The sequence below is a fragment of the Aotus nancymaae genome, unplaced genomic scaffold (assembly GCF_030222135.1).
Source record: "Aotus nancymaae isolate 86718 unplaced genomic scaffold, 86718_ANA_hifiasm-v0.15.2.pri h1tg000014l, whole genome shotgun sequence".
NCBI classification, from domain to species: Eukaryota; Metazoa; Chordata; class Mammalia; order Primates; family Aotidae; genus Aotus; species Aotus nancymaae.
The window spans coordinates 5,001,256-5,023,295 of NW_026988425.1; the positions used below are offsets into that span (position 1 = coordinate 5,001,256).

Genomic DNA, 22,040 nt, shown 5'->3' on the forward strand with positions numbered 1-22,040 from the left:
ACACTTGGGCATTTCAGTAAAGTCTACCTGGGGATCCTCAAATGGAGCTGCTCCATAAGCTTGAATGCCAGGAGAATATTTGGACCCTGCCTTGCATTGTGTTGCTGGCATGTAATGAATGCACTACTGTGCCACAGTTTTGGTCAAGGCTGATAAGTGTGAGTTGTAAAAGTACCGGCCCAGCATCTTTTCAAGTGACTCTTGACCTAAATGAGTGGTCTCATGTAAGGCTTGTACAACCACTGCACATAGCAGGCCCTGGTATTTGGCAGGCTTACCAATGAGGCCTTTTGGTATTCATTAGAGTCACCACTGTGTGCGGTGCTTTGATTCTTAAATTCTTCCCAGAGTTGAGGATAGAATCTTTGATTGCCATTTCTTTTTCTTTTTTTTTTTTTCTGACAGCATGAAAAGGCTATGTTAAAATCGGCTAGCCCCAAAGTCAGGGCTGGCGAAAGTTTCACTTTTAGCTTCTGCCCCATTCGAAGGGTGTCTTGTCTTCTCCCCTCCCCCCTTTGTCACTTTGTGTAAGGGTTTGGCCAGTATCACGAAGTTTGGAAATCCACAATTTACAAAACCCACCGCTCCCAGGAGCTCTCTCACCTGCTTTTTAGTCTCAGGTTCTGTCACTTTGCAAGCGGCTTGCTTCTTCTCTGCTTCTAGGATGCGTTCCCCCTTCTGGATGGTGAGCCTCAGATATTGCATTTGCTTTTTGGCAAACCTGGGCTTTCCTTTTAGACACTTTATACCCACAGCCCTCCAGGTGCTGAAGTAAGGCATTTGTTTGCGCATCCGACTGCTGTGGGGTGTCCCAATAGAAGGTTATCAGCATATGGGGTCAGCATGCAAGCAAGAAACTTCTAGGGGGCGGTCACAGGCTGATGCCTCCCCAGCGATGACAAGAGAGTTTCTGAGCCCCTGGGAAGCTGGGTCCAGGTGTATTGAATGGTTACACATGCTCCTGGGTTTCTCCCATTGAAATGCAAATGGTTTTTGACCCTCCAAGGCCAATTCAATGCTAAGGAAGTATTCTTTAAGTCCAATTAACTGAACCAACTATCCTCTGCTGACAATAATCCCAACTGCGTGTATGAGTTGGGTGCAAAGCCACGAAAGCCCTGCACTGGCCTGGGCGATAATATCAGTCTTCTGCTTTCGGCTAGGAAGTCTCCACCCTCCTTCCCAAGGGACAATGAGAGCTTGGATAACCCCCGGCAGAGGCAGTTGTAGCTGCAGGGAGTCTTTTTTCTTTTTAATGGGATAGTGGCCCTTGATTTGCACAACAGGTTTCACCACAGAATGGGGGCAGGGGCAATTCATTAAGTACAAGAAGGTCTGTTCTCTTAACACCTTAATATATTTAACAACACTGGCTTTGTTTTTTTTTGATGAGGGTTACAGGGCTGTCATCTGGACCATGGGCTCTTTGGGGGCATATGAGTCCAGCCCTCCTCTCTTTTAGCCCAGTGGCCCTTCCATTAGATTGAACAGAGCCCCTTCACGCTCATTTGGATCCTCGTGCTTAGGATCATCCTGTTCCTCAGTTAACTGTGGACATTTTTTCTTCCAGTGTCCTACTTCTCGACAAAATGCACACTGATCCCATTGTGGGCGCAGGCGGGCAGACTGGGGCTTTCCAGGAACCCCCCTTTTTCTGCCCTCTTGGGGGCGCTCCTTTAATAGTGAAGCTATCAAGACAGCATTTTGCTGAGCCTGAAGTTCCTCTTCCCTACGATTTTCCCTCTGGCTCACCGCCTCTCTGTTTACAAACACCTGGTTAGCTATTTCCAATAACCGTGAAGTATTCATGCATGCAAATCCTGCCTGTTTCTGCAATTTTTGTCTGATGTCTTCTGCACACTGACTGACTAATGCCATATTTATCATACGCTGATTTTCCGGGCTCTCAGGATCAAAAGGAGTGTACATGCGGTAAATTTCACACAGTTTTTGATAGAATCAGGTAGAGCGTTCCTCTTTTCCTTGAAGAACCTCAGAGACTTTATCAATGTTTGTAACTCTCTGGGCCCCTTTTTTTAATCCTTCCAGTAAGGCTTCTCGGTACTGGATTAGCCTTTGCATGCCCTCCGGGGTGTTTGGATCCCACTGGGGGTCAGTTCCCAGTAACTGAACCCTGACATACTCTTGAGGGTTCTGGTAATCTGCAGGAACATGCTCCTCCAGTCAATTAGAAGCGGCTTGGAGTATTCTCTGCCTTTCATCCATGTTAAAAAGATGCATAAGCAGCTGATGGCAATCAACCCAAATGGGGTTATGAGTCTGGATAATAGTTTGCAGTAGATCAATGAGAGCTTGGGGGTTTCTCGGTATAAGACGGGTTGTTATTTTTCCAATTGATAAGATCAGCCGAGGTGAATGGCAGGTCTGTGAAAACCTGCCTTTCTACCATGTGGCCAACCTCATCCACTCCCGTGTACCCCTGCTCTCTCAAAGGCATCTGCACCCTGGCCTGGGGTCGCAGATGGGCTGCCAGAGAGGGAGTTCCCTCCGGGAAGTGGGCAGCAATGGGCAGAGTTTTTCCACACTCTCTTTTGTCTGCCCTGGAGGATTTAGGGGTGTGCAGCCCTAGTGGGGATGCTGACGCTTCTGGCCCAGGGGCAGGGAGTCGTGGAGGAGGAGGAGGAGGAGGAGGAGGAGGCGGAGGAGGCATTATTGGCAAAAAACTCTTCTGCCGCTGGGTCGACCGAAACCTTGGGAGTCTGCTTTTCTCAGTGGCAAGAGGGATGGTGGTTTCTAGCAGTCTGACCCTTGGCTACTAAAACAGTCGCTGCCTGCTCTCTTAGCTGCTTCGGAGGGTTTAACACTAACTGCAAACACGAGTCTATGTATGGAAATTGATCGAGGTGTTCTAATTCGCCGTATATAACCTCATGCCTTACTTTGGAGACAAGGGACCTGTCTAGGGTCCCCTCTGGGGCCAATCAACTCTAAATGCTGGCCAATCTTCCCAAAAAACCCTTAATTTGTCTGGTGCTGTAGTTACTTTATAATTCCCACTAAATCCCTTCTTGAAAATTTTCAGCATGGTTTCTAAAGGGTTGGAATGGCTATGGGAGTGACCCATATTAACACTTCAAAGAAACAATTCTCACAGTTAGGAGAATGTTAGTTCACTAACAGCAGTTCCTGTTTCTGCCTAGCAAGACACAGCACGGAGCACTCTCCAATTTACATTCACTTCAATCCTTTCACAATGCCCAGAGGCTTCTTCACTCACCTTTCACAACTGATGAGTCCGGTTGGACACATCTACACACACAGACACACATCCGATCGCTCTCCTTCCAATTCAAAATCATAAGCAAAAGCTTCCAAGGTTAGTTACAGAGAGAGCTACCTTCAAAAGTGCCGATCTGGCACCCATGGGTGATCAGGCCACGCTCCCACCCAAAATGGGGTGGGCTAATTTCCCGGGTTCAATCTTACCAAATTCAATTGTCCAGACTTCCCCAAATACTCGTTCCTCCTCGGTGTTCAGCCACTGGGTGGATCCGCACTGCAGGGCCTCCCTGCTCTGCTCTGGTGGGGCTTTTCCACCAGGGAAATACCTGCCCAGGAGCGCTCTCAGGATGCATCACCCCAGCGAGCAGGAGTCCCCCTGCAGGGATGCTCCACAGGGCTAAGCAAACCACCTAAGAGACTTTTTCCCACCATCTGCTATCCGAGACTCGCTTCCCAGCCCGTGCACAAAAAAATGTAGCAGGAGCAGCCCTGGGAAACAGATCTCTCAAACACCAAATAAAGGAGGGAAGCATTTATTCGACCAGGAAACCCAGCAGTAATTTGTTGAAAGCCCAGCTCATTTAACAAAGGAAGGTTCTGCCTTTATATAGGCTTATAGTTTAGATGTTACACGTGGAAGAATCTTAGGTTTATAGCTTTAGGAATCACATATGAAAGGTTCCGGTTTACAGTTTAGGACTCACATGTGAAAAGGTCTCTGTTTACAGTTTCAGGAATCACATATGAAAGGGTTCTGGTTTACGGTTTAGGACTCACATGTGAAAAGGTCTCTGGTTTGATCTTGTTTTAAGTAAAAATAGTATCTTCCACCCGAACCCAGGAGGCAGAGGTTGCGGTGAGCCAAGATCGCGCCATTGCACTCCAGCCTGGGTAACAAGAGTGAAACTCCATTTCAAAATAAATAAATAAATAAATAAATAAATAAATAAAATAATGTCTTCCAGAGAGTTTCCCCAAGACCAAGCGTGTTATTTTCAGGAAGGAGATTCAGGAGGCGCCAGCTGGCCTGCTCTCTCTTCTGTTGAACTGCACAGTGGATGACAAGGGGGAGGGAATTCCAGATGCCTGGGTCTCCTTCCTCACCTCCACCCCATTTGAAATGCAGGCATCTGGACATTTACTCTGCTTTGATATTGGTATACACTTTCAAGCAATTTAGTGGATGGCCCATTCTTCAGAAACTGTCTGTGAACATGTGAATATTCTCAACCAGTTAGCTGGTGCAGCTTTTATTTTTGCCTGCCTAGCATACAGGGGTAAGGGAGTCTCACAGTCTTGACTTGTAATTGTCAGAGTGTATTAGATAATTTAAACTGTTTTTGTTCTGAAAGAACCATCTCTCTCTCTCTCTTACAGCTTTGGCATGATTCACGATGGAGAAGGAAACATGTGCAAAAAGTCTGAGGGCAACATCATGTCCCCTACATTGGCAGGACGCAATGGGGTCTTCTCCTGGTCGCCCTGCAGCCGCCAGTATCTACACAAATTTCTGAGGTAAGAACTCTTTAAGCTGTTCTTCTGTTCTCTGATGCTCACTACCTGGTCAGCCAGATCCTGTGCAAGCAGCCCCAGGAAATCAATGTCTTGAGACTAAAAGGGAGCCATAAGACTTAAGTTTTACAATTCTCACTTCTATAATTAGGAATCTTCAGTAAGTGAATAGAAAGATCGGATATGTACATATCTCTATACACAATAATAAAGCATAACTTTTTTTAGTTTTCTTCCTTCTCTTTTTTCTTTTTCTTCCTTTCTTTCTTTTTCTTTGTTTCTCTTTCTTCCTTTTTTCTCTCCCTTTCCTTCATTTTACTAAATGTATTCCTCATTAGGTGAAGAAATATGTGTATATAAACCTTAACCTAGCTCTAATATTGTTTGTAGATTTAAAAATTTCAGAGAAATGAGGAACTTTATAAAGCTTTCTTAGGACTGCTAGTTTATACGCTATTTTCCAAATCTCTTTGGCTTTAAGTTTGATGTTTGGTTTAAATCTTAAGCCAAAACTTTATTTCTGACATTACAGTGCAGTGTGGATTGGCATGTCTCTGCTCCACACAGCCATTCAGAGACCCAGGCTTTCCTCCTCCAGGACCTAGTGGTCTTTTCTCTTCCGAGACCTAGTTCCCCACTGCAGCCATCCGGGCACTGAGGATAGAGAGCACAGGAGGGTATGCAGGACAAGGGCGGTGTTCCTGGAAGAACTCATATGACCTCCCAGAAGTTCAAGGGACACTGAGAAATGGCCTCTACCCATGTGCTCAGGTGACAGAGAGCCATCTGTGCCACATGAGTAGAACCCAGGTGTTCTGGACCCTAAAGTTGATCTCCCTGCATTTATCTCAAGGACAATGGATGCAGCCGGCAGAGGAAAAGCAACCGTGTTGCAATCTAGCCTTTATTATTATTATTATTATTATTAATCTTTAAGTACTAAGAAATAATTTGGTTCAGCTACTAAAAAGATAAATGAGAGTCTGTATGTGTTTAGAAAGCAGCTTTTGTGTCTTGAAGATGACTGATCTGTGAGAAACGGCAGAGGCAGGGCACATGCTAGATCTGCATTCATGGGCTCTGAGTGGATGTCACATGCCGGATCTGCCTAAACTCAACACTCCTTCCCTTCCGTTCTGAACACAACTGCTCAGATTGAATGGCAGCACCTGGCACAAATTGCAGCTTGATGTTTTTGCTCATGGAAGACACACGTGTTTGCCCCTTTGCTGTCTAAGGAATACTGTTTCTTTGGCCCTAGCAGGAAGACCTACTCTTATTCAGAATGGAGGATATGTTCATTCATTAGACAGACATGTACTTTGCTAGACACATAGAAGGATTGTGTTTGCTCTTAACAAACATATTGACTCAGAGTAGTTCACTGATTCTAGTAGAGAAGATACACAAAAATGTTTCCTTATTTTCAAAATACACTAATACTTGAAAATACTAAAGGGAAATGGGCTGCTGTGTTTAGTTCTCAATTAAATTCATTCACAATGTTTTCGAAAATTGTATTTTTGAGATTCATCAAAGAAAGTATAAAAATTATTCTTAATTCAAGGGAATGTTCTTGGGGAACACTAATAAACACAACCACCTTAAGAATTTGGAGAAGATTACACAAGAAATCACAAGATTACTCGTAAAATTGAAAGTCAGATGAGGAGAAGAAGCAAATAAAAATTTAAAAATGAACAACAGAGTAAGGACACAAATGTATAGATTCTAAGGAGCTGCCTAGTTGTGACAGGAAAGTTTGAAATTTGACAAGAAAGGAAATATATTTCTATTGTAAGAAAGTAGGGCAAATACTAATACTTCCAACAAAAGCAAAGGGTTTTTTTTTTAAGTAACAACTTTAATGAGATAAAGTTAATACACAAAACTACACATATTTAATGTATACAGTAAGATGAGTTTAGACATTTGCATGAACCAATAAAATAATCTCCATGGAGATTCCACCAAATTTGGGGGAAGAAAAAATATCTTGGCAGCACTCCTGAAGTCCTCAGGCCAGGAAACCAGGTATCCACCTTCCAAGTCTTTGTAACTCACATGTTCTTGCAGTCAAAACTAGGAACTAGTTATTCCAAACTGAGAACCGAGGACAAAGGTCCCCTACTCTGTTAGATCCTGTAGACTTTTCAGTGTTTAACTGGCCTCTTCGTTGCCTTTCACTGACCTTCCTTCTTTGTGTCCCACTTTTTCTTTCTTTCTTTTTTATTCACTTATTTAATTAATAGAGCTCTTTTTTTTCTGTTGCACAAATTGTCTTCTTATTCCTAGGACACAATTTGAGTGGGATCACACCAGTACTTCTGTTGGTTTTACTCCAGTGGCCTTTTGCCCCAGGGCCCACCTGTGGCCAGGGTGTCCCTATGGCTGCCTCTTCCCTCATTCTCTAGAGATCCTGACTTTCCGTCTTCCCAGCCGTAATCGTGATCATCAGTCTCCTGGGGCTCTGTTCCTCTAGCTTCATCCTTTTTGGTGTTCATACTTCAAGGCCTAACTCAAGGTATTTTAACACATTAAGGAATGACTGTGTTTCATAGTTTATGCCACCCAGAATAAGTTGCAATATTTTGGACAATGTGTGTATCAGGTAATATAAACCCATATTCTAGGAGTATACACTTGATCATTTTTTTAACTTCTATTACCAAAAAAGACAATGTTAAAGATATTCTGCAATTGGTGTAATGCATATGAGTACATTTAGGATTTGTTTTCCCTGCATGGTATTGTCAGAGTCAAGCTGGGGATTGTTAGCATTGTTTTTAGCTGTTTCTTGCAGCTGTTCACATTTCTCTCTCTTTCTCTCTCTCTCTCTCTCCTCTCTCTCTCTCCCTCTCTCTCCCTCTCTCTCTCTCTCTCCCCCCCCCTCTCTTTTATTCACTTTAGGCTCACCATGATTTTATTTGCATTAATGAGGAAAATTTGGAGTTTTCCATATTCAGATCCTTTCTATAATTTTTCTAGATTCAGAATTTTTTAAACCTCTTTTTCATCTTAATGGTTATGAGGAAGATACAGTAACACTTTTTATATTTTGAAATATCCTCTGACAACTTAAGAACTGAGGGAATTATAATTTGGGTGTGTCATGAGAACGAGCATCATGAAAGTCCAAAGAAAGTTCTGAAACTGCCAAGAAATATAGGCAGACTCATGGAAAGAAAATAATTGCATGCTCAGGGAATAATTATTTCAAGGACATTGAAAATAGAATGTAATCTTGAAAACATAATATAGTCCTAAGAATCATTATTAAGATATTGAAATTAAAAGCTGTTTTCAGTCTGTGATACTGAAACACCTGAACTATAAACTGAAGTGTGCTGATGTGTTTTTGTGCTAATCCAGCAAAACACTTCTGCAGCATTTCAATGGTAAACATTTATTTTCAGGGACTTTACTAATTTCTTTAGACCATGTGAATATGAATAAATAGGTAATGTTTTACATGCTTACAAATTTGTTTTCTTGAATGGTTTAATTTTCCAAGAAAGTCTCTTATCAAATTCACTATTAAGGTTCATTTTACTCAAAAACCAGTTGCAAATTGGACACTTCTACAGTGTGTTAAATCTTGCTTTTTCACTGATTTAATGAATCTCAGACTGTCTTATTTGATTGTTTGCTGACTTCCTGATTTCCAACTAATCAAAATACCATCTTATTCTCCACCAATTAGGTGGCTCTTTGGATATGATCCCAACAATGAGTAAGGACAAATGGCTACCTTTTAAGATGAATCTGTTCTCCTTATTAGTAGTCAAGCATTTGATAGTGGAAAAAATGTAAGGGAACTCAATTGGCCTCAAGTGTTTTCAGTACAGCTTTTCTCCATCCTTGGTAGAGTTGCGAAGGCTGGCTGCTCGTTTGGGTTAAATCATCTACCTAGTCAACAAAGTCATGTGTCATTTTCCATTAACAGACACAGACCTCATCAGAGTATTCATGTTTGCATCTGGGAGGCCTATGACTTAGGGAAATTCTAGCTCATTATTTTAATGAAGCAGGGACTCATCTTCAGTTTACTTTTAAAACATTTAAATCATGCCCTGCAGATCAGTGAAAATGCCAGCTCTCTGACCACGTGAACCTGAACACATCCCAGCACGCAAAAGGTGACCATCATCACAGGAAACTGGGAGCATAGGTGGTGCTATAGCCCATGCTACTTCTGTTGATGGGAAAATGAGACGTGACCTGAGAGCCCAGGAATCTTGTTTTTGCACATAATGGAAATAATACATTTTGACTCACACCTTGCTCTGTGATACAAAGCTCATCTTAGGTCATGGCCAATTGTAGTCTCTGCAGTGTTAGTGTGACTGACTCTAAGGCTGGAGGGTAGGCACTTTGCTGAGGAGGAATGAAGGGCAGAGGGAATCAGGTCATGTCTTTCTCACCCATGTCTGGGGATGTCTTGACCTTCGCAGGTAATATAACCTTTTCTGAGGGCCCCTGTCTTCTTAATTGAAAAATGACTGGATACAACTAAAAAATCTCTCAAGCTCATTAACATTTTTTGGTTCACTGCTTAGAGTGGGAAAGGGATTTTGAAATGTTGTAATGATACTTTTGACCTGCCTTAATGTGTTCATTAAGATTATTTTTGTTGTGTACAAAATATATACAGAACAGTACAAAATGATAAGAGTGCATACAGCTCAATGAATTTTTACACAATGAACACAGTGGTACAACTTCTACTCAGCTTGAGACAGAGTGTGATAAGGACCTTAGAAGCCACTTCTCCCCACTCCAACCGCTTCCTCTCTTGCCCAGTGGAAACCACCCTCCTGACATGGGACACTGTATACTGGAATCGGAAGTAATGTATCATTTTGGCATTATGAGATTCAACCTTGTTACTGTATCTAAATATAGCATTAGTCTACTTAGTTATGTTGTATATGACTTATATACTAAATATATAAATATATTAAAACTTATTCATTCATTCTGTTGGTGATAGACATTTGAGTTTCCAATTTTTGTCTATTATAAGGAACAGCAGTGAATATTCTCTTGGTTTGCATATATGCCTCTGAGTATACATAGGAATGGAATTTTCAGAGTCATAAATTTACATGCACAGCTGCAATAGACAGTAATAATCAGCTTTCCTAAGTGACTGTGTGAGGACACACTCCTAGAAGCATATATGAAACTTTCAAATGGTTTCAAATCCTTCCCAACACTTAGTCATGTTGATATTTTTCATTGCAGGTATCTGGTGGGTGTGTAGTTTCATATCAATGTGTTATTAATGAGATAGAATACATTTCATATGTGTAATGGCCACTTGGATAACCTTTATAATAAAGTCCTAAAATCTTCTGTGCATGTAAAAAAATTAGACCCTGTTTTTTTCCTCTCTCTTGATGGAAGTATTGTATGCACTATGAATATAAACATTTTGTCCCATTCTGAAATATATGTATTATAAAATCTTCTCTGACTCTATAACTTTCTATTTATACTTTTAATGGTGATTTTTGCTAAACAGAAATTTTTACTTTTTTAATGGAATCAAATTATTAATATGTCTTTAGGATTAGTGCTTTTGTACACTGATGGGAAAAAAAACAAACTCCACTTGTTCTAAAGTTGCAAAGGTGTTCTCACACATGATCTCCTACAAGTTTTATTGTTTTGCTTATCATGTGTAGACTGTTTAATTTTTGTATATGGCATGCAAAAAAGGCAACATTTATTTTGTCCGTGTGGTTATTGTGGTCAATTGTTTGTAAAGTGGTTGCAATGATTTTCTTTTGTGCACCCACACTTTTGGTGGCTGGACCATTTGCATTCTCACTGGAGGTAAATGAGAGTTCCTGTTTCTCCACATTCTCATCAGCATTTGACATTGTCAGCGTTTTGGATTTTCACTATCCTAAGAGATGTGTCGTGATGTCTCATTGATGTTTTAGTTTGCGATTTCCTAATGGTGTATGATGTTGAGATCTTTTTATATGCTTATTTGCCACCTTTATCTACTCTTTGATGAGGTGTCTGTTTGGACTTTTGTCCACTTTTTGTTTGTTTTCTTATTCTTGAATTAGAAGTGTTATTTTCATGTTTTGTATAACAGTCCTTTAGTGGCTATGTCTTTTACAAATATATTCTCTTAGTCTCTATCTTGTCTTCTCATTTTCTTGACATTTATTTCACGGAACAGACATTTTTTGTTTTAATGAAGTACAGATTGTCAATTATTTCTTTCATTGATTGTGCCTTTGATGTTGTATCAAAGAAGTCATTTTCATATCTAAGTTCACCTAGATTTTCTCCTATGTTATTTTCTAGGAGGTCTATAGTTGTACATTTTATATTTAGCTCTATGACCTATTGTGAGTTAATTTTATATGGGGTATAAGGTCTGCATTTAAATTCATTTTTTGATTATTTTATTTTAGTTTAGTTTTTGAAACAAAGTCTCATTCTGTTGCCCTGGCTGGAGTGCAGTGGTGTGATCTTGGCTCACTGTGACCTCTACCTCCTGGATTCAAGTGATTCTTCTTCCACAGTCTCTTGAGTAGCTGGGATGACAGATGCACACCACCACACCTGGCTAATATTTTTGTATTTTTAGTAGCGACAGGGTTTCACCATATTGGCCAGGTTGGTCTCGAACTCCTGACCTCAAGATCCACCATCCTCAGCCTTCCAAAGTGCTGGGATTACAAGTATGAGCCACTGCTCCCAGCAGATTCATTTTTTTTTTTACATGTAGATGACCAATTGTTTCAGTATGGTCAGTTTAAAAGGCTGTCTTTTCTCCATTTCATTACCTTTGCTCCTTTGTCAAATATCGTTTGATTATATGTATGTGGGTATATTATTGCTCTTTCTAAACTGTTTTATTGATCTAATTGTCCATTCTTTTGACAATACCACTTCTTCTTGAAGTTCATATTGTCAGTCTTTGTTCTCTTCTTTAAGTATTGCTCTGGTTATTTTGAGTGTTTTGCCTCTCCATATAAACTTTAGAATCAGTTTGTTTATATCCTCAAAATAACTTCCTTTAATTTTGATTGGCATTGCATTGAAGCTATAGATTAAGATGGAAAGAATTAATCTCCTGACAAGATTGAGTTTTCCTATCTATGGACATGAAGGATCTCTCCATTTATTTAGTTTTTCTTTGATTTCTTTCATCAGAGTTTTGTAGATTTGCTCATGTAGGTTTTGTACATATTTTGCTAGATTTTTATCTATTTCATTTTGGGGGTGCTAATATAAATGACATGTTTTTAAGTTTCAATAAATTCTGCTTGGTTGTCACTGGTATATAGAAAAGCAATTGAGTTTTGCATATTGACCTTTTGTCCTGCAACATTGACATAACTTATTTGTTCCAGGAGTTCCCTGGTGGATTCTTTCAAATTTCTACATAGACAGTCATGTCATCTATGAACAAAGATAGTTTTATTTATTCTTTTTCAATCTGTAAACCTTTTATGTAATTTTCTTGCCTTATTGCACTAGCTAGTACTTCCATTACAATGTTGAAAAGGAGTGATGAGAGGAGTCATTCTTATTTGTTCCTGATCTTAGTGGAGAAGCTTAAGATTCTCACCATTAATTATAATGTTAACTGTGTATTTTTGTAGGTGGAAATTCTCCTTTATTCCTAGTTTGCTGGGAGTTATTTTTATCATGAATAAGTGTTACATTTTATCAAATTTTTTTTCTTCATCTATTGATGTGATCATGTGTTTTTTCTTCTTTAGCCTGTTGATGCAATTGACTTTTGAACACTAAACAGGGCTTGCATACCTAGGATTCATCCCACTTGGTCATAGTGCATAGTTCTTTTCATGCATTATTGGATTCAATTTGCTAATGTTTTTTGAGAATTTGTGTATCTATGCTTGTGAGAGATAAGGAAAACTTTCTTTTTTTGTAATGTGTTTGTCTGGTTTTGGTATTAGGATAATGCTGACCTCGTATTATAATTTAGGAAGTATTTTCTTTGCTCCCATTTTTTGGAAGAGGTTGTAGAGAATTGGTATAATTTCTTCCCTAATCTCTGGTGTAATTCACAGAGAACCCATCTGGGCTATTTGTTGTTTTTTATGCATAGAGTCCTGATCTCTGAAGCAGTGGAATGTGGGACCAGGGTCCCAGAAATGAGCCAGAAATTTTCCAGTAAAGGTGGGCAACCACTTGAAACCAAGTTTGGAGGATGATCTGTTATTGCTCATTGTATTGTGATTATAGGTTTTTGTTTTTTGCTTTACTGGGAGAAGGGCCTATTTGAAATTTATAGGAGGGATTTAGTTGCTATTTGAAAAAACAAAAATATTTTAATACTCTTCCCCAAAAGCATAAATTATACCAAAGAACATCCTGGTAGAGAAGAGGACACTCTATTTATGGAAAAAGAAATTATTAGGTGGTCTTTAGCCGTCTACCAGTGAATTTTAGCAAGATTAATTTTCTCCTTGACTTGGGGGTCATCAGAAATGTTCCTGAGCATAGAGCATTGCTGGGGAAAATCCGGTGTTCCATGAAGAACCTCTGGAATCTGGAAGATAATATATAGGTGACTCTTAGCCTATGGGGAAAAAAGAATAAGAGGCAAAGAAAGAAAATTCCAGTCTTTGAGATAGACCGTGTTTTATTTTTACAACGTCCATATGTTGGCTGATTCTGGCAAGAAGAATGCATAAAAAGTGTCCTAATAAGAGCTTCTCACACTCAACACTTGGTTGTAATTATTCAGTTGCAGTTTTCCTCATAAGTTTGAGAAATTTAATAAATTTAAATTTCAAAAGTATCATCCTTCAGAAACTTTCAAACTTTTCCTCTTCCTGGACCAAGTACAATGTATAATAAATAATTTCAGAAAATGAAATCTCTGTATTTAAATGTAATTAAAATAAATATTTTATGTACCTCAGGAGAAAAAATTCTCCACTTTCTATACACAATATATGTTGTAAAATTGCATGGGAAGAAAGGCATACTTAGTGGCACATCCTTTGGTAACTCTGTGGACAGTCACCAGTAGCTCATCTCCTCTTTGTTTTAGCACGGCCCAAGCTATCTGCCTCGCTGATCAGCCAAAGCCTGTGAAGGAATACAAGTATCCTGAGAAACTGCCAGGAGAATTATATGATGCAAACACACAGTGCAAGTGGCAGTTTGGAGAGAAAGCCAAGCTCTGCATGCTGGACTTTAAGAAGGCAAGTGATTATTGGCACATACTCAATGCAACATGATTCATAAAACTGTTTTATTTAGTGTAACTGATGTTGATGTATTCTGCATTTATTGGGTACCTACCAAATGTCAAATCCTGTATGTTAAGGCTGGTCCTGTATAACAGGAAACACATGCTTTACTGGCAAAGAAGATGACAGGAGATACTATTGTGGGTATCAGTTTTCGCTAGAGAACCGACTTGGCCTGTTAGGTCGGATCTTTCTTTCTGATTTATCATGTGGAAGCTTAGCAATAACTTTTAGTCAGTGTAAGTTGGCAAATTAATACTCTGCATTTTTTAAAATGGTTTTAAAAAGCGAAGTCCCCTCCTCTCTTCCAATATAAGCATAGTTTAGTATAAAACAACAGCCTATCTAGGGCTACTGATTAATAAATTCTCCCCAAATAATGTATTTATAGAGTTGTCTCTCATAGAAGGTAGTATCCATTCCGTCAACCCCAGGGACTTTACCAGAGTGATTTCCTAACATCATTTCCTCATGTAACACAGAGACATATGCTCTTGCTAGAAAGGGAAAATCGAGATTTAGGAACTTGCTCTATCAAACACAGGACAAGCAACCCATAAATTAAATAAAAGTAACTATTTTTAAGGTTTCTTTTATTCTAGTTTATAATGAAATCAAGAAAGTAGATGAAAATATAGTCCTCTAGAAATTTCCAAACATTTCAAAATGCATTGGGAATACTCCCAACTTAAATCTAACATGATAATCTTCATTCTTAGAAACTCAAGCAGAGCTTCCCCAAAGATCCATTCCGGCTATGTGCCAGAACTGGATCTTTAGCTCCCCGGCTGGGGAGTCCCAGACTGGAGCAAGAGCTGTAAATCCGTCAGCAGCAGCAGCAGACATTCTCAATGCTGCCTTTTCTTGTGGGCAGAAGATATGAATTCCCTAAGAAATTTTTCTTGAATGTTACTCTTCTGTTTATTAAGGAAAAGGGACAAAAACTAATGGGTTGTGTCAAAGATAAGATCTTCTAGATTGTGCTTCTGGTTTCCTTGGTAGTTAGCTTTGTGACCATGGGCTGTGTCATTCGTGGTGCCCTGGTGTCATTTGGAAAACATAAGCAATAAAAAGTTAAATGCAGGGTGCATTTTTATTATTGAGGAAATATTTACATGCAGAGAAACACATTCATTTTGCATGTACAATTTGAATTTTAACAAATGTGTTCTCCCATGTTACCAGCTCAAGACACGTTTTATTTACATGAAGCCAGAACCTTCCTGGTTCTGGCTTTAGGTAAATAAAAAGGGGGCTATGCCCCCTCCTTCAGCCCCTCCCCAAATCCAGTAAGTTACGATTGTTCTCATTTCTATCATAATTGACTAAGTGTTGCCTGCTCTTGAACATCATAATTACCTTGCTCCATATATTAATATTAAAAGCAAAGTGTTTAATATTTCACCATTAGTGATGTTACCTGTTGGTTATTACACACATGCTGCTTATCAAACTGAGGAAGAAGTCATCTCTAATCCCAATTCGTTGAGAGATTTTATCACACAATTGTGTTGAATTTTGTCAAATTTTTTCCAAGATCTATTGATATAGTTATATGGTTTCCTCCTTCATTCTATTAATGTGGTAAATTTTATTAATTGATCTTTAGTTTTTTCCATTGGACTTTGAAGGTTAAGTCAATCTGCATTCCTGGGATAACCTCACTTGGTTGTAATCTATTGCTCATTTTTATAATTTACTGAGTTGATTTGCTAATATTTGCTCATAATTTTTACATTTATGTTCTTGATTGATATTATTGGGAAATTTCCTTCTCATAATTTCTTTTCAAAAATTGATTATCAGAGTTGTGCTGACCTAATAAAATCAGTTGAGCGTATACCCTACTCTTCTGCTTTCTTGAAGAGTTTGTATAAGAATGTTGTTGTTTCTTCCTTAAGTGTTGATTAGAATTTACCAGTGAGTTCTGTCTATGGAAAGGTTTTTGTAATTATTGATTCAACAACACTAACACATAAAGGCTTTTTCAGAAGACACTCCTAGCTAGACTAGGAGTGTCTTCTGATCAAATTCATTGGAAAAAGTAAAGGAATCATTAAAAGTGAAACTAAAGGAGATGTTTTTTCAATGAATATCTATGAATTTCTTTAATTACTGTTAGATCTATAATAATATATCCTCTTTCATTCCTTATAATGATAATATGTATTTTTAAAGCTTTTTTTCTTATCAGTCTAGTTGAGAGTTTGTCAGATTAATCCTTTCAAAAACATCAATATTGGGCTTAATGTTAATTTTTAAGAATTGTTTGTTGGATTCTTTTCTATTTCACTGAGTTTTGTTTTGTCCTTAGTATATTTCAAGGCTTAGCATGCCTGTCTTTTTCTTGCTTTTGAAGTAGCAGCTTGGATAATTGACTTTAAATCTTTCTTATTTTCTTAATAACTATTAAATATATTTAAAGCTATTAATTTCTTTCCAAGTACATTATCTGTATCCTGAAAATATTTACATATTGGGTTTTTAATATTATAAGCATAAAATATTTTCTAATTTAACTAGTAATTTCTTCATTAACCAATGTATTCGAAATACATTAAATATCATTTAATTGCCAAATAATTAACTCTCTAGATAACTTACTAGTTTTGATTTCTAATTTAGTAATTTTGTCAGAGAATATACTCTCCATATACTTTTGAAATATATTGACACATTTTGCATGGCTTAGCATATGATCCTATCTTGGTGAACATTCTGTGGAGACTTGAAATGAATATCAATCCTGCAGTGGTTGGGTAGAGTATTTAAGAATTAGCTATTTTTTAGTAAGATTTCTTACATCTTCTGCATAATCCATCATATTTGCTACTCGTTCCACCAGTTTCACAAAGATGAGTGTTAAAATCTCCAGCAATGGTTATATATGTTTCTATTTCTCATGTTAGTTCTATTAGTTTCTGCTTTATATATTTTGAAGCTCCATAATCAGGTTCACATACATTTAGGATGGCTATGTCATCTGACTCTTTTCTCGTTATAAAATACCCTTCTTGACTGTTGGGTAATATCACTTGGCTTGAATACTGCTGATCTGATATTAATGTAAACACAGCAGCTCACTTGGGATTGCTCTTTGCGTGATCACTTTTTCCATTCTTTTACGTTCAGTGGGTGTGTGTGTTTATATAAAATGTGCCTGCTGTAAATATCCTTTTGTCTAATATTTTTTCTGTTCAGTTGAACCATCTCTAACCTTTCACCAGCATGTTTAATCTATTTACATTTAATAAAAAAATTATATAGCAGATTTAAATCTACCATTTTGCTATTTATTTTCTATTAGTCTCATTTCTATTTTGTTTCTCTGGTCCCTTTTTCCTGCCTTCTTTCAGATTAAACTATTTGTTTAATTCGGTATTTTACCTTGACTTGCTTTTTAACTGTACTTCCTCAAGTTAATTTATAGAAGTTGCTTTCGAGATTACAGCATGCATCCCTAATTTAAAGCCTATGTAGAATGAACGTTGTGCCCACTTTGTGCAAAATGCAAGATCCTCACAGCAAGTGAGTCCATGCCTCCATTTTCTTTGCCCTATCATTGACGTGTATTTTACTTCTCTGCAAATTAAATGCCACATAATGCAGTGCTGCAGTTTTTGTTTTAAAATAGTTGCTTTTAAATAAGACAAGAATTTAGACCATCTTTTATATTTACTGTTTAGTATCTATGTTTTCCTATAGATCTGTTTCAAATTGGTATCATTTCCCTAAGGCCTAAAGAACTTCCTTTAGTATTTCTTACAGCACGTACGTGCTAGCCACCAATTATCTACAGTTCTCTTTATCTGAAAATGTCATGAATTCATCCTCAGTTTTGAAGCTGAAAACTGTCTAGACACTCAGTGAAATATACATTTGGCTTCGGTTTTAGTTCCTGAATTCCATATTTTATACTTTATTTTCTGCATTTTCCCAACTTGTTCACTTATTATCTCTACTTTTTCTTGAATAGTATATAATTTTATATTTCTGTCATATTATGTTGTTATGTATAAGGTGAGTCCTTTAGATCCTTGAAGACTGTTTTATTCTTCATTGGGGCTCATCTATTTCGGTTTTCTCTGGGTGCTCTGGTGTAGCCTGTACTCTCGTGTGTGGTTCTTCCCCGTGAGGCATGGACTTCTGGGCTCTCCACTCAATGCCCAGGATGCTCATTGAGGTCTCTCATTCTGTGTGAGCCAAAACTCCAGTTTCTCCCAGCTCTGTGCATCCTCTGTCTTGAAGCCCTTACCAGCTTTCAGCCTGCAGCTGCGGTCCTCTGCTAGGTCACCTGGAATCTTCTCCTATGTATCAGCTGCTGACCCCTCACCATCAGGACCTGCAGTAAATTTTTTTCTTTTTTTTTTTTTTTGAGAAGGAGTTTCGCTCTTGTTACCCAGGCTGGAGTGCAATGGCGCGATCTCGGCTCACTGCAACCTCCGCCTCCTGGGTTTAGGCAATTCTCCTGCCTCAGCCTCCCGAGTAGCTGGGATTACAGGCACACGCCACCATGCCCAGCTAATTTTTTGTATTTTTAGTAGAAACGGGGTTTCACCATGTTGACCAGGATGGTCTCGATCTCTTGACCTCGTGATCCACCCGCCTTGGCCTCCCAAAGTGCTGGGATTACAGGCGTGAGCCACCACGCCTGGCCTGCAGTAAATTTTAAGACAGACTCCTGGGGCCCTCAGCCCAATGCAACTTTTTTGTATATGAGCCAACTCCCACCTAGCTACTGAACAGGCCTCAACTCTGATCTCTGCATCCTCCAATCCGTGAGACTGCTGTCATCTGCCTGGATCCACCTCCCCACAGCAGGGTCTGCAAAGTGCTCCCAAGCAGAGAGGTGGGCAAATGTGGCATTCTCCTTGTATGTTTCCTTCTCTCGAGCATCATAGTAATGTGTTGACTACTGCCAAGACCTGAAACAATTGGTCCGTATATGTAGTATACATAATTTTATAGTTTTGTGGAGGTTTTGTTGTTTTGTTTTGTTTTGTTTTGCAGGAAAGTGAATTTGATACCAGTTACTTCATAGTGGACGGTAGAAGTATCTTTTGAAATTAAACAAGCAATACATCTATTAAAATCAGATAATATCAGATCACTCCTTAGGATATAAAATTGTTCTTGAACACAAACTTTATGTATTTTCTTTTCCTTTTCTTTTTCTTTTTTTTCGAGATAGATTCTCACTCTGTTGCCCAGGCTGGAGTATAGTGACACCATCCGGCTCTCAGCTCACTGCAACCTCTGCCTCCCAGGCTCAAGCAATTATCATGCCTCAGCCCCCTGAGTAGCTAGGATTATAGGCGCATACCACCTTGCCCTGCTAATTTTTTTATTTTTTGTTGAGATAGGGTTTCACCATGTTGGCCAGCCTGATCTTGAACTCCTGATCTCAAGCAATCCACCCACCTTGGCCTCCCAAAGTGCTGGAATTACAGGTGTGAGCCACAGCACCCAGCTCTGTATTTTCTTTTAAAAATTTAAAGCTATGTGTGTGACCAGTATCTCTCAGACACCAAATCTCAAAATTAGATATGATGTGGCAATTAGAGATATTTTTATTTTCTATGTGAATTGAAACATCTCAGAACAATTTAAACTATAAAACTTATTTTTTTAAAGAACACCAGCTAAATTTTTATTTTTAAAAGGGCCTATTCTGTTCAGATGAAATGTGGAGATCAAGAAGTTTCTCAATGGAAGATATAAAACAGGAAATAACAATAAGAAGCAAATAACCCAGTGCCCAGACCAGCCTTGGGCACATTAGACTCACTCAGAAATGTGCTAATCTAAATGATGGATGGATGATATTTTAGAAAGGGATGAATCTCTTTTAAATACCTATCACTAGTTTGAAAATTGAATAGACAATATGAATTCATATGCATCCTTCTTTTGTATAAAAGAATGTATATTTGGTGCATATGCATGTTTACATATATAACAATGGCTTTCTCTGTACACTGATGTGAAATGATAATCAGAATTAGTGATAAAAGCATCCCTCTGCTTAAAATATAAACAATGACAATGCACTGTATATCTGACTATAACATCAATTGTAACTGCATTCTTTTCTTTTCTGTAAGTTATTGGGGTACAGGTGGTATTTGGTTACATGAGGAAGCTCTTTAGTGGTGATTTGTGAGATTTTGGTGTACCCATCACCCAAGCAGCACACACTGCACCATATTTGTAGCCTTTTATTCCTTGTCCTGCTCCCACTCCTCCCCACAAGTCCCCAAAGAGCACTGTGTCATTCTTAGGCCTTTGTGTTCTCATAGCTTTGCTCCCACATGTCAGTGAGAAGATAGGATGTGTGGTTTTCCATTCCTGAGTTACTAAACTTAGAATAATAGTCTCCAATCTCATCCAGCTCACTGCAAATGCTGTTAATTCATTCCTTTTTATGGCTGTGTAGTATTCCATCATATATATCACAGTTTCTTTATCCACTTGTTGATTGATGGACATGTGGGCTGGTTTCACAGTTTTGCAATTGTGAATTGTGCTGCTATAAACATGCATGTACAGGTATCTTTTTTGAATAATGACTTCTTTTCCTCTGGGTAGATACTCAGTAGTGGGATTGCTGGATCCAATGGTAGTTCTACTTTTAGTTCTTTAAGGAATCTCCACACTTTTTCTTCTGGTTTTTCCATACTAGTGGCTGTACTAGTTTACATTCCCACCAGCGGTAAAGAAGTCTTCTCTGTTTGCCGGATCCATGCCAACATCTACTGGTGTTTGATTTTTTGATCACGGCCATTCTTGTAGGAGTAAGATGGTGTCCCACTGTGGTTTTGATTTGCATTTCCCTGATCATTAGTGATGTGGAGAATTTTTTTATATGTTTGCTGGCCATTCATATATCTTCTTTTGAGAATTGCCTATTCATGCCCTTAGCCCATTTTTTGATGGGATTGTTTGCTTTTTTTTCTTACTGGTTTGTTTGAGTTTGTCGTAGGTTCTGGATATTAGTCCTTTGTCAGATGTATAGATTGTGAAGATTTTCTCCCACTCTGTAGGTTGTTTGTTTACTCTGCTGACTGTTCCTTTTGCCGTGCAAAAGCTCTTTGGTTTAATTAGGTCCCGTATTTATCTTAGTTTTTATTGCATTTGCTTTTGGGTTCTTGGTCATAAAATTCTTTCCTAAGCCAATGTCTGGAAGCCTTTTTCCAATGTTGTCTTCTAGAACTTTTATAGTTTCAGGTCTCAGGTTTAAGTCCTTAATCCATCTCGAGTTGAAGAGTGCAGTACAGGCAGTTTGCGGAGGTGAATCTGGTGGCGTGCCATTCACAATCCTGAAGCACCACAATACAGCGTCAGCCCAGCAGTCTGAAATGTCTGCTTTATCTGGGGCGTTATGTTGTGATGTGAAACCTTAACCAAGTTCACATTACTGAAATTGGTCTTTGTGAACTTAACTCTTAAATTATGGACTAGAATAAAAAGGGAGAGGCTTCATTAACGAGAGTATACCTTAGCTGCAAAGATTAAGCAAGAGTAAACACTCTGCATAGGTTTTAACTCTTTTCTGCCCAAGCTAAGCGTTTGTTATTACATTTTGTCTTGCTTGCGTCCTATCATGCTGTGTCAGCATCGCTTCGGTGGCCTGACCCTGCAGTCTAAAACATAAGCCGCCAGAATTGCTTTGAAATTTGATCACCTTAGCATCCAAGGTACTGTTGTTAAATTGGGAGCTCCCACAAAACCAAGCAAGTCTGGCATTCCAACTGCCTGGACTCTAGAACCATGATTTAATAGAATCTTTGTTCCAAGAAGACTCTGAAGTTTCACTAAGGATATAATGACCTACAACAATCATGCTTTAATAAAATCCTGGTATGTTATGTACCATGAAGTTAGCAGTTAAGTCAAAGTGATGAAGTTGGAGGGAACAATTGAGTTTTGGCTATTCATTTGTAGTTTTCTTTTTAACTTTTTAATGTTTATGGATCCATCATAGTTGCAGATGTTTATGGGGTACATGTGATACATTGATACTGA

General features: G+C 38.7%; 1 protein-coding gene across 1 annotated transcript in view; it reads left to right on the forward strand.

The window, feature by feature from the left end:
- Positions 1-22,040, forward strand: part of ADAMTS16 (ADAM metallopeptidase with thrombospondin type 1 motif 16) — a 184,532-nt gene that overhangs the window by 63,449 nt on the left and 99,043 nt on the right. Inside the window, exons 9-10 of the mRNA XM_064375850.1 lie at positions 4,621-4,758; positions 13,814-13,967. Of these exons, the coding sequence (XP_064231920.1) occupies positions 4,621-4,758; positions 13,814-13,967 (292 nt within the window). The remainder of the gene's footprint in view (positions 1-4,620; positions 4,759-13,813; positions 13,968-22,040) is intronic.